General features: G+C 32.3%; 1 protein-coding gene across 1 annotated transcript; it reads right to left on the bottom strand.

Moving 5' to 3' along the window:
* Positions 1-499: 499 nt before the first annotated feature.
* LOC103472788 (H-2 class I histocompatibility antigen, Q10 alpha chain-like) lies at positions 500-12,811 on the bottom strand. The gene is made up of 15 exons (XM_008422622.3): positions 12,557-12,811; positions 9,931-10,203; positions 9,537-9,827; positions 8,927-9,211; positions 7,635-7,763; positions 6,921-6,950; positions 6,764-6,793; positions 5,590-5,640; positions 4,437-4,493; positions 3,935-3,985; positions 3,423-3,452; positions 2,628-2,657; positions 2,462-2,491; positions 1,765-1,800; positions 500-1,640 (listed from the first exon to the last, which is right to left on the bottom strand). The coding sequence occupies exons 1-15, from the start codon at positions 12,609-12,611 to the stop codon at positions 1,603-1,605; spliced, it is 1,416 nt and encodes a 471-aa protein (XP_008420844.2). The 5' UTR covers positions 12,612-12,811; the 3' UTR covers positions 500-1,602.
* Positions 12,812-12,825: the final 14 nt, after the last annotated feature.

Genomic DNA, 12,825 nt, shown 5'->3' with positions numbered 1-12,825 from the left:
TAAAGGGACATCTACACCTGTGAATCATTTTCAAAAGTCACACTGTTTGATTTCAATGTTAGAAAAAAGCATACTATTTTGGAACCAGTTTAAAAGCTCAAATAAAATGTGTTTTTCTTAATTATTATCAAATCAGAGAAACTTATTTCAAAGTCTTACATACTATGCACACTTGTAAATCAATATTTGATCATTTACAAATATTAGAACTTATGCTTATGTAGAACTTATGCAAAGCTGAGTTAGAGCAATCATCTGCCCTGTAATTGTCCTTTCGCTTTTCTGTACAGTGGAACTTTTCATTAAGTCCAAAGTCAAAACTATGGTGATTAAACTTCTGGTAGTTACGCCCTGCTAATAAAGCTTCTTTTAAGACCCCCAGCATCATGTTATAGATATTTTTAAAACTTAGAATTTTTTAACATCATCTTGATATTAGCTAAAACTTAAAAAACTGGACAGAATGATACAAAACTTCACATAAACATGAAAAAAGCAACAACTTATAGAATATTTTTGATTTATTTATTCAGAGGGAAACAAAAACACACAGGTTTCAGTATTCAGTAGTGTTCTGTTCAGAAGTCTAAATCATTTGAAAAAGTTCTCTCACAAAAGACCAGTGAATAGGAGACATGTAAAGATATGATCACATAAGTGATACAGTAAAATTAGTAAAAAAATAAAAAATAAAAACTGCATTATTGCAAAAAACATGAGTTAACCATTTGAGGCCAGGCGCTAATGCCAATATTTTGCTCATATTCTTATTATTTGACATACATAATAAGATTATTTCTGTAATTTTTGTACCACAGGTGCAATTTAATGTAGAAAACATTTATGCCATTTATCACACAACTTGGAAAGACTATTTTTTAAGGAACAATCTTGTATTCCATTAATAATGGAGACCATAGAAAATAAGAAATAAGAATAATCAACTCATTAAAGCAAATGTTTAAAAGAACACATTTATGAAACAAACCTTTTTTTCAACATTTCAAAAATCCAAATGAATTTAAAAAGAAATCCCTTAATTCATAGATGGGAGCAAGTAGTATATGTAGAGTTCAGATTTAAACAAATACATTTTACTTTGCTAATCCAACGTATTTTCAAACTCTAAGTTTTATTTCTACTCTTCAAGTCTACAAAAAGAAATCACATTGAAGTACATTTTTATTTGGAAGTCACATAGTTTAGTAGTATTTTGTCTGCTTAAATAATATTAATACTGAACATAATCATTTGTCCAATTCTTTCTATCTGTAAGTAGGTTTTAAATGTCAGATTTTGTAGATCAGCCAGGGAACACAGTTTATTTTTTATTTATTTTATTTGAACAAAAAGAAAACTTGTCTCAGTTTCACAATTTCTACAAGAATTTGACTAGTTTATTTCTTTTAAATTGGAACTGGAGACAATCAGTGTTACACATAAAGCAGAGACTGAATTAGCCCAAATTCAGTTTTTTTTTTCATGTAGATCATTAAGTAGTATATTTTACAAGTTCCTATACGATATCATGCCATGATTATTTTATGTATTGTGGTAAATCTGGTTCCAAACAGTTGAGAAAGTGAACTACTCAGACTCGTGTCACTCGCTGTGAATGCTGGTACTAGGAGATGAGCCCACTGCAGAAGTAAATAAAAAATTGGGTTACATTATGGTTTTTACAAAACAGTAAACATAATTAGCACAATAAGTTTTTTCTGTATTGAAACACACAGCAAACATGTTAAGTGTGAAGTTACTTACGTTCAGCACCAGAATCGTTGGATGGATTGGTTTGTCCTAAAAGATACAGAAAATGTGTTCATGTTCACGACTTGGACATGTGCACACAGCTGATGTTCTATAAAGTTTATTAACAGAATGTGTACATCATTGGCCAAGCTGCAAGATGCAGAAATGTTTTAGATGTGCTTTTTGAGGCATATTTCAATCCAAAGCTGCCTCATATGCTACTCAATAATATATATTGATCCTTGCACAGGAAAACTCTTGCTAATGAACCATATAGACAAGCACAGAGGTCATAACTGAAAGCTTGTCACCATGCATCACTGAGACACAACTCTTAGTTTTCTGAATTCTGTTTAAAGTTTTCCATGTTATTATTCTTAATTATTTTTGATGAAAGTCTGCCCTTTCATTTGCACAAGCCACAAATGTAAAGGTAACTTATTATACTTCTTTGAACAGATTAGGATTGGTTTGTGAGCTATGCAAAACATGTTTTTTTTATTTGTTTTTTGTTTTTGTTTTTTTACAACATCATTCTTAGATAATGAGGTTTCGGTTTGGTCAGTTCTGACTAGTTTGAGCTCCTTCCAGAATGAGCTGTTTTAGGGTCTCTTGTGACTTTAAATCTAAAGAAGCTGCTGCTGGCCACACTCCCTAATTCAACGTTGAAACAGTTTCAAAATTTAGAAAATCAATGTGTGTGACTTACTTGATCCAGAGGAATCCTCAGAATTTAGACCTACACAGAAAGACATGTGTTTACATATCTTTGAACCAATAAACAGTTCAGTATTCTAAAGAAAATGTCCATATTAGAGTGCATCACTTTCAACAGAGTAGTAAGGTGATGCATCACAAAGAAATGAAGTACTTACTTGGATTAGAGGCTCTGTCTTTAGTGGAATCTATTAATACAAAAACAAAGTTATGATCTGCAGCAAATCCTTGCAAATAAATATTATGTTCACTAAAATTACTGAATAATCAATTTCATAACACAATTAAAACCGCAGTATGTAACTTTAATAAAAACATATGTTTTTACATAAAAATAGCTAAAACTATAACTATGTTGTGACAATGTCAAATGAGACAGATAATCTGTGAAAAAAAATAAATCAAGCTCCTGTGCCCGTCCCTATGGTCCTACTAGTATCTACACAAACACACTGCTCCATCAATCAATCAATGAAATCCAGGAGGAGGCCTTAGCGCTGTAAATCACCCTTGTGTAAGGACTGCTCACCTCTTCCTTTTTTTTCTCTGCTATAGTATAGCTGGTTCATTACAAAGGAACTTTCCATGAATATTTAGCATAGCCACACACATTTTATCAAAGTGTTCAAGCCTAATCAGAGACATTTAAAGATAACTTTTCATTAACTAACATTTTTGGTTACATTACAGATCAATATGTAATATGAGTAAATGCTGGAAACAGGTGCCCAGTAAGTGGATAAGAGTTTTCTACCAGACATTTCATTACTTTATCCACTACCTGAAATGTTATACTCTCAAGCTTCTGAAAGTGAAGATCGTATCTAACCAACCTTATGGACTGATGTTGTACACTGTTTATTTATTTATTTATTTTTTACACCATATGATTTATAGAAAATTTTGAGATAAACAATATTTGAAAGTTTAGAAAAGCAATGGGTGTTACTTACCCGACTCAGAAGTGATCATAGAATCTCGGCCTACAAATAAAGACGTATAGTGGTGTATCTTTATACATATAAGGACTTATATAAGCTTATAAAACAAAAAAATAAATAGTTTGCTTCTTGTTTGGCATAGTAGTAAGGTAATTAATGAGTTATCTTTAGCAAAAAAATAATAATTAGACTGGAGGACTTATCAAGGCAAAAAAAACCCCAACAAAAAACAGTTTTCAAAAGACTCAACTAAAAACTATTTGTAATTTTGTCCCACGGATACTAAGTAAATGTAGGCTTAGTAGTTGTAAAGCAGAGGGATGTAGCACAAAATAATAAACATGTAATTTAAAATTTACTTAAAATATGTACTTTAAATACATATTTAAAGTCAAACTTGCATCCTAAGTTTGACATTTGGTATTTTAGAATTACTAAATTACTTTTTACAGAATTAACTCTGCAATGACTATTGTCAATTTTTTTGCATATACAAAATTTATTGAACAGAACGTATCACTTACTTTGCAGCAGATTGTCTTTCTTAGCTGGTTTTGCATCTTTGGCATTTTCATCTACAACAAATATCAATTATCAGCAGCATGTCCTTAAATCTGTTTTATATATTTTTATCTTAACAGCATAAAAAAAATATAACACTGTTGAAAAACTAAGTTTGCTTGCCAGAGTTACTGTCTGCACTGACATTAAATTAAAACTATATTTCATTTGTCAGACTTCTTGCAAAGTGCTGTATTTATTTTGAACATACTGATGAACATTTTCATCTGATATGCTTTAACATATCCTTAAACCTTTTTCTTTTAAGAAAAAATGAGCTTATGATGCTATGGGAAAAGTCTAGTCACAGACATGTCTGGGGAAAAAGATACATTTGAAGGAAAAGCATATTGCTTAGGAAACACAGACGTGTGTCCCCTGTCCGACAGAGAATGCGTTTTTATATACTGATTTAATGCTATGACTGCATGAATGTTGAAAAGAGTACTGGAAAAACAATCTTACCAGTATCCAGGAGGGGCTTGTTCTCACCAGGTTTCTTTATATCAAGGACTGGTTTATCTACACAAAATGAATCAAACACAGACGGTAAATACAGACTCACTACTGTTACCTGTTTTTGAATATATGTAACGTAATATTATAACATAAACATATTTTTTTTAATCTGTTATTTTCGGTGCATTCCAATTGTGCATTCAGTTTAACAGTAATTTGATCCAATTTCTCCAATAATTTCACAAGGCACTTTTTTGTTTTTTGGATAAGATCACTGTCACACTATAAGTTGAATAGTTAAACCTTTATTACACCAGACAAAACATTAGGAACAATTCATGTTAGCCTGAAAATGCTACAAGTGTGATCCAAGAGAAAGAAGACTACAACATCTACCCACATATAATCAGCAATGGGTTCATTTTGTTACATTACATTACATTACAAAAATATCCTTTAGTCTATGTTTAAAAGCAAGAAATTAAATATAAGTGTTGGCAATGGATTGCTCAAATATAAAATAAAATATGTTTCTATGTACTGTATCTAAAACTGTGGCCTGTATAATGTGATTGAAAGGAGGCTGCCATAGATTTTAAGGTTGTTGTTGACAAATTTATTGGGAAATGTTTTTGCAACTTTAATACAAACTACGTATATAAGATATTTTTATAAATGCTACACAAATGTCAGTAACAACCAGACTCAGAGCTCATGGTGCACCATGCAAAGTCTCTGTCACAAAGATGATTATTTACTCTCCTTGATATGCTGACGCACATTTTTACTAACATTTAGTAAACTTAGGTGACTAAAATTTAACTAAATCAAAAGAGAGAATACAAACTGAGACTTCAAGATAACAATACTTTAGTTTAAATTCTATGGCTAAAACAAAATTATGACTCTAGAAATGTATTTAATTTAAAACGCATATTTACTTTAAATTTACCTAAAAATGTACTTTACATAAATTTTTAAGTACATTTTTGGATCTGATATTTGACATTTTAAAATTACTCAATTATTTTTCTTAATTTAAAAGAAACATAACTGGATCAATCAGAATTGGAGAATATTTTACAGAATTAACTCTGCAATGACTATTGTGAATTTATTTTGCACAAACAAAATTTATTGAACAGAACGTAGCACTTACTTTGCAGCAGATTATCTTTCTCAGCTGATTCTGCATCTTTGGCATTTTCATCTACAACAAATATCAATTATAAACAGCAGGATTCATGTCCTAAAATTTGTTTTATATATTTTTATCTTAACATCATAAAAAAATTAACACTGTTGAAAGACTAAGTTTGCTTGCCAGAGTAACTGTCTTCACGGACAGGTATATACAAGACATGAAGTGAAAACTCTATTTCGTTTGTCATACTTTGGTAACACTTTATTTGAAGGGTTGTGAATAAGTCTGTCATGACACCAGCATAAACATGACATAACACATCTCATGAACATAAGAAAGTCTTCATGAATATTTATGACTGTTGTCATAAAGTGTTATTCGGTAAATCATGAGACTTTTAATACAAAGTTGACATTATTAAAAATATCTTTGTTATGACAACTTGACATTGACCAAGAAATCATGACATAAATTTGTCATAAAAGTATTATTGATTAAACTTTAGCTTTAAGAACATAAATCTACATAATTTTTAATGTGTAATCAGTAATACTTTTATAACAAATTCATGTCAGATCATGATTTCTTGGTAAATGTCAAGTTGTCAACTTTGTATTAAAACTGTCATGACTTACAGAATTACACTTAGACAACAGTCATAAATATTCAGGAAGACTTACCTTACTCACATTCATGACAGGTGTTATGTCATGTTATGATGGTGTCATGACAGGCTTATTCATAACCCGTCAAATAAAGTGTTACCCAAACTTCTTGCATAGTGCTGTATTTATTTTGAACATACTGATGAATATTTTCAAATGACCAATTTTGATATGCTTTAACGTATCCTTAAAGCCTTTTTACTTTTAAGAAAAAAGGAGCTTATGATGCTATGTGGCAAGTCTAGTAATTATCTATCTTGCAATGAACTCTATTAGAATAAATTTGACCAAACAGAAATTTGTTTCAGCACTTAAGATTAATCAGAGCAGAGCCTAGGAATAAATGAATGTCTGCCATGTAAAAAACAACTCTGATTTAAAAAAGTCACTTTGTTTCCTGGGCACCGTTTTATATGAGACATTTACATCAAAGTATATGAGACTATGGTTTACCCTTAAGGTTTTATAGGAAATTGCTGACAGAACATTTTTCAGTGTAAAAAAAATCAATGGGTGTGGCTTACCAGATCCAGAGGTGGCAACAGAATTTAAACCTACAAATAAAGACATACATTGGTATATCTTAGGAACAGTGAACAGTCCAGTAATTGCAAAAATCATCCTAATATGCCTGACAGAGTATTAAGGTGATTGATGAATGCATTGAAATTAAGTACTTACTTGAATGAGAAGATTTTTCTTCATCACAATCTATTAATGAAGACACATATTTATTAAAACATTCAATAACAAAATATTTATATTTCACTATCGTCAATACTAGAACTGTTTTAACACTTTTGTTAGAAGCTCCAGCTCAGCATTTATGGTTGTCCCAAAGCAAGACTCAGGGTTATACTATTTAAGTAAAATAATCAAAATAATCAAAATATATCTGAACTGTACACATGAAAATGATTAGAAGGTTTTCAGGGTTTTTCTGGTCAAAGAAAGAAATGAATACTAGGCTTGATTTCTTGATAAATCTTGTACCTTGCTTTTTGGTGAGGGTGACACTTCAATGAATCTAAAACCTCATGATATGCTATCATGAAGAAAGGAAACAGATTAACTACTTTTCAATGTAGTTATGGACTGTTTACTTTGACCTTTGGTACCTCATTTAGTTCATAATAAAACAATAGAGATCTCTGTACCTGACAAGAACAAATTTAATAGACCCATTTATTTGCATAATGAAAATACTATACAGTTAGTGTGTACATTGGTGTAAATGTGAGTTTTAGTACAATTTAACAATGACTTTTTACATTTTTTGATTAACATTTTCATCAGGTATTTTATTCTAATGGATGCAGATGAAACATAGTTAACAAAAGGGATGTAAGGAGGCATCGATTATATATTTCCAAGAGACGTGTAAAACAATCTTACCAAGTCGGTTTGTCCTCAGCTTAAGGTAGACAAGTGTCACAGCAACAGCCACAACCATAATCCCGAAAGAAACAGAAACACCAATGATGATGTCCATTTTTCCTCCTTTGTGTTCTACAAAAGGGTTTTCTACAACAAAACAAATTTCATATTAGATTTAGTTCACTTTCAATACATAATATGTGGAATTTTATATGGGACCACTTGAACTTTAGCTATATATGAAATAACTTAACTTACAGTGCTGTAAAAAAGAAAGTATATCCTCCCCTTATTCTACCATTGTCTTCCCTCACATTTAAATGTTTCAGATCATCAAACAAATGTTGTTTTCAGAGATAATCAAAGTAAATATAAAATGCAGTTTTCATTGGCAAAATCATGACCTGATCACTTGTTCTGGAAAACGGAAATCAATTTTTTTTGGCCACACTTCACTCCCAAACCTGCACAATCTGAGGTAGGACCCGTCAGACAAAACAAACTAGGCAATTTTTTTTTTTTTAATCAACCTATTATGCTCTGATCTAAAGAAATCAAACAGTAATAACATTTTCTGACAATCAGTAGGGAAAAAGCTACAAATCATTTCTAAGACTTTTGGACTCTTAACTAAAGTAAGCTATGAAACAGGGATTAACGTGCTGCCAAAATTGCTCTAAAAGCAACAACCTATCTACCAGGACACAAACAAATCCCAAACTTGTAAAGCACTGAAGGTTTCATTTAGTTAGTGTTCAACGTTCAACAAAAAGAAAGAGACATGGCAAAATTGTAGCTTGAAAAAAGCCCTAAAGAAAATAAATAAGTAAACATATTCATAATCCCAAAAACTTTTGGAAAAATGTCTTTAAAAAAAAAAACCAAAAAACATATTAACATTAATGTAATTTTACTTATAGCATATACATATACTCATATTTTATGAGTTACAATACGTTTTAAATGTTCATTTATTTTTTTTATTTCTCTTATTCACTGTGAGCTAGCACAGTGGCAATCATTTTAGTATGCTGGGTGTTGAATGAGAACTGAACTTGACCAACCAGCCAACGATTCTCGTTTGAATTTAGCTTATAACTGCTAAGGCTGCAAAGCATGTGAACAGGGTAGGCAAGTATAAGCTTTGGCTTCAGCCTATTCCTTCTTTGGTAAATTATGGGTTTGTTGATTAGGATTGTTTTCTGTTTAATGTTGATAATTTACCTAAGTAAAGTAAAGTAAACTGAACTGAACTGAACTGAACTAAATAAGTAAGCTTAGATATAGAAGTACAACAACAAGTTTCTCACCCCATGTCTTATTAACATGCTTTTTAGAGGCAAGATGCTCGACTTCACAGATGTAGGCCGAAACATCAGACTTTAAAATCTCTACATGATCTCTCCTCTGGAAGGTGTCGTCATTATTTGGGCGAACTCCAGAGGTCACCAACCCATCCTCTGGAGTCAGGACACGACCATTTCTTTTGATCTCCAGGATTATTTCTCCTGGATAGAAGCCCGTCGCCAGACACGTCAAGATAATGTTTTGTTCAATGTTGGCCTTTCGTGTGAACAAGTGGACTTCAGGTGGAGCTTGAAAGACAAAATGAAATGTGGCATTACCAGGGAAGCAATTCATTGTTTAGATTATTTTAATGTTTCTATTTTATCAATTTAACTATATGGAAAAGCAAAACCTCACAGAATAGAAATAAATGCTACATTACTTTGACAAAGTATTACCTTATATTACAAACATCTTTCTAATTTAAATATACACCTTCAGATCTTTAGATAAATGCTTTGATTTAGTAGAAAAGAAAAAACTTTATTTTGTGTCTCAAAAACTGAATGAATTCACTATTTTTGATTAAACTAAATGTAGAATAGTGAAAATGTCTGATTATGTTATACTTACTGGCCTTTAAAAGCTGCTCTTTCCCAAAGCCTCTAAACTTGCTCATCCATTCCATGCACTCTTTCTCCAGGTAGCCCTTGGTGTATTCCTTCAACACCTGGACCTCATCCCACTTCCTCTTGGTTTCTTTTGCTGCATGAATGGGAGCAACCCAAACCTGATTGTCGTCATCAAAGGACAGAAAGTCGTTTCCATCGTAGTTGTACATGTCCATCCCACGGACAAACTTCATCGACCCATCAGGCTGAGTTTCACCCTCACAGCCATGCATCCACTGGAGAATATGGGTATCTGTAAGAAAACATAAGATAAATAAATTAAAAACTAAGAAATAAAAGATTTTATTTCTTTAGTTTTTAGACAAATAAATATTCTGAGAATAATTAAGATGTACCTGTGTTATTCTGTCTCATTCGTTTCATCAATATGTCGATGTTGACCTTGAACCATTGCTGCTTGCTCTTTCTGGACTGGGTGCCTTTCTCCCAGTACTCCTTTTCAAGATGCTTTTCCATCCAGTCCTGTTTGGGAACTTTAACTTGGTGGTCACTGTCATAGTAGTCAATCATATTTTTATCCAGTAAACCCATAGCAGTGAACTCATGTAACCCTGGGAGATTCACTGGCTTGGAGAAGGCCGTGTAGATGTAGGTGAGGGAGTGCTTTTCTGTAAGACAAAAGACAGAAAAATGAAGGTGGGAATTACTTTTATAATATCAGCGACTATTTATTACTTCAAGCCTTCTTGAAATGACAATATTTAGGCTAAAATCTTTGTAAAAAAATGTCTTTCCATTTTATTATATTCAAGTCTGGTTTAGACAAATTGAATTTCTAAATAAGTCAGGTCAACACTACAAAAAATATTTTCTAACATACTGACACATTAATCTGTCTTAAGGCCAAATCTGAAACAGAGAATTGGGAAGAATGCTTTCACAGAAATGGAACGTCTGAAGTTGGAAAAAAATAAATCAACCAAAAAACCTGACCTCAAAATTTCCACAGTTTATCATCTATAAGGTTCAGAACATCTTGAATCGGGTGGGGCCATTAATTTAACATAGAAACAGAATATTAAAACAGACTATCACAAACAAGGGAGCACCTCAAGGCTGTGTGTTCAACCCTTATCTGTACACACACAAGCAATAGTTTCTTAAAGTCATTTCTGTTGTTATTAAGTAGTTGCTTTATCATAGAAATGTTGTTCTTAAATCAGGGGAGGTCATAAGTCTCATCACCTCTTATTGTGCATATGTTCTGACAAATATTGGGCTTTTCTTATTTAGTTTCCTTTAACATCACATTTTGCTGTGTTGGTTTCTGACACTGTTTGTTTTGTACCAAGTATAGATCATTTCTTGGCTGCTTCATAATTGTAAACTGATCAAAACAGAGGTCAACTACACAATCACTGGAAACAGATCTTATGTCATTTAGAGCAACAGAAAACAAATCACACAAATTATAGACTGATTTTTTTAGATCTAAGCATGTTATTCACATTTATGTCTATAGTTTATGAAAACGCAACCACAAACAACTAGACATAATGTAAAACTGCCGTGTACAAAAGGCTAAATTTAACCATTGCTGGTGCATTGTTTACCTGGGCCTCGTTTCAGAAAGTGGGATAAGTGAATCACAACTGTTGCTATTATTTTGCAGAAGAATTTCTTTTTTTTGTTAAATATGTTTTGGTATTCTCCTCTAACTCAATCAGTGGGAAATGTGCACTTTCAGGCTTGTTTTTTCTCTTTTGTCATTGTGAACCGCATTATCTGTGTTTCATTATTGAGGGCTTCCTCTACATTCAGGTTTAACTCAGGGTTACTTGACCCAGAATTTAGTCACCTTGTTGATATCCACTGTTCTGAAACCCAAAATTCTTAAGTATCACAGAGCCTAGCGGGTTTATTCAGAATATCTGCCTTCTTATCAAGGCCTGTTAACCCTGCTTTCTGAAATGGAGCCCTGGTGTCATGAGGGAAGTCTTTTCCTAAGAAAATAAATAAACCTACAAGAATTTCAAATACTGTATAAAATCAATTTTCCCTCTGTAAGAGATAAACAACAGAGTCACCAATACAATAGTAAGAAAACGGCAAGAGATATCACAAAGACTAAGATCTTTAAGCTTCAAGAGGTCTCACTTTGGCAGGAAACTTGTACACTCTACAGCTGTAAATCAACTTTAATCAACCCTCCAAGGTCAGATCCTATGATACTGGTTTAAGGAAATGTTCAATGTGACGATGTACTTTCGATTTAGCATTTGGACACACCTTACAGATTTATTAAACTTATCTTTCTACTTGAGACAATAAAACCCATGAGACTGGAGGACAAGAGTAACAAAGGTCACTTATAACATCTTATCATATTTATTCTAAGTTATTGCAACTATATGAGTGTCACACTGTCACAACTGACAAACATCATTTAGTAATTGTGTTTGCCTCTCAATCTTTGTTGTGTTATCTAACTTGTTGGTAAGAAAAATACCCTTTATATTGCACAGGGCTCTATAATGGAGGGATGTGGGCTCTTTTTTAATAAAAGACAAGGACATGAAATATAGAAACAATATGCCAAAGCCACAATAACTTTATGAGGACAGCTACATTTTGTACTTTGCACCCTTGTTTACCACTCAGTCTATTACGTTCTGAGCCAATCACAGGTGAGGGCTCAATGATTTTTCTTTTAGGTTTTCACCTTTTTAGAAATTCTAGATTTGTTTTATTAATCATCAGCATTCTTATTTAACAAGCACAAAAGATGGAATTTAGGTGATTTTTTTTTGGTTACCTGAGATGCTCCACCTTTCTCTACAGTATCAGGTTTCTATTTTATTAACAAACTCTACATTGGTAAATCTTAACCATTCTTAGAACTGCAATAGCACATAAAATCAGTTACGAAGACAAATGTCACAATTTTGCTTTCACTTATAAAAATAAACTTAAAATTGTCAAAAAAACAAACAAAAGAGAACAAAAACAACTCAAACTTACCGCTGTTCACTGTCATTCCAGTCCCCAAAAGGACCAAAACAGCGAGGAGCGACATTCTGAACCCAAAGTAGGTTCTGCTCTTCGTGGAGAATCCCTTATATTCGGCTGTTCGACGGCGCTCCTTTCCGTGTTTGTTACAAAAGCTGATTCTTTAGAATGTTCTCTGTGTTTTATGGTAGGTTGCTGTTAATGATTTACCAATGTGCCTTTAGGGAATGTCATAAATTAGAGAACTTTTGACTTCCTTTTTAAAAGACACACACTTTCCA

The sequence above is a fragment of the Poecilia reticulata genome, chromosome 11 (genome assembly GCF_904066995.2).
Source record: "Poecilia reticulata chromosome 11, P_reticulata-male-v2, whole genome shotgun sequence".
NCBI classification, from domain to species: domain Eukaryota; kingdom Metazoa; phylum Chordata; class Actinopteri; order Cyprinodontiformes; family Poeciliidae; genus Poecilia; species Poecilia reticulata.
Note: the sequence above shows the minus strand (reverse complement) of the source record. Positions and strands in the feature narration are given on the sequence as shown.

What these genes read in the sequence shown, in the direction of transcription:
- LOC103472788 (XM_008422622.3), bottom strand. Translation starts at nt 12,611, where the DNA reads ATGTCGCTCCTCGCTGTTTTGGTCCTTTTGGGGACTGGAATGACAGTG. An exon ending in AGAGCAGCTTTTAAAGGCCA is followed by an intron (nt 9,212 to 9,536) that starts GTAAGTATAACA and finishes TTGTCTTTCAAG; the next exon opens with CTCCACCTGAAGTCCACTTG. An exon ending in GCTGAGGACAAACCGACTTG is followed by an intron (nt 6,951 to 7,634) that starts GTAAGATTGTTT and finishes CTTCATTAATAG; the next exon opens with ATTGTGATGAAGAAAAATCT.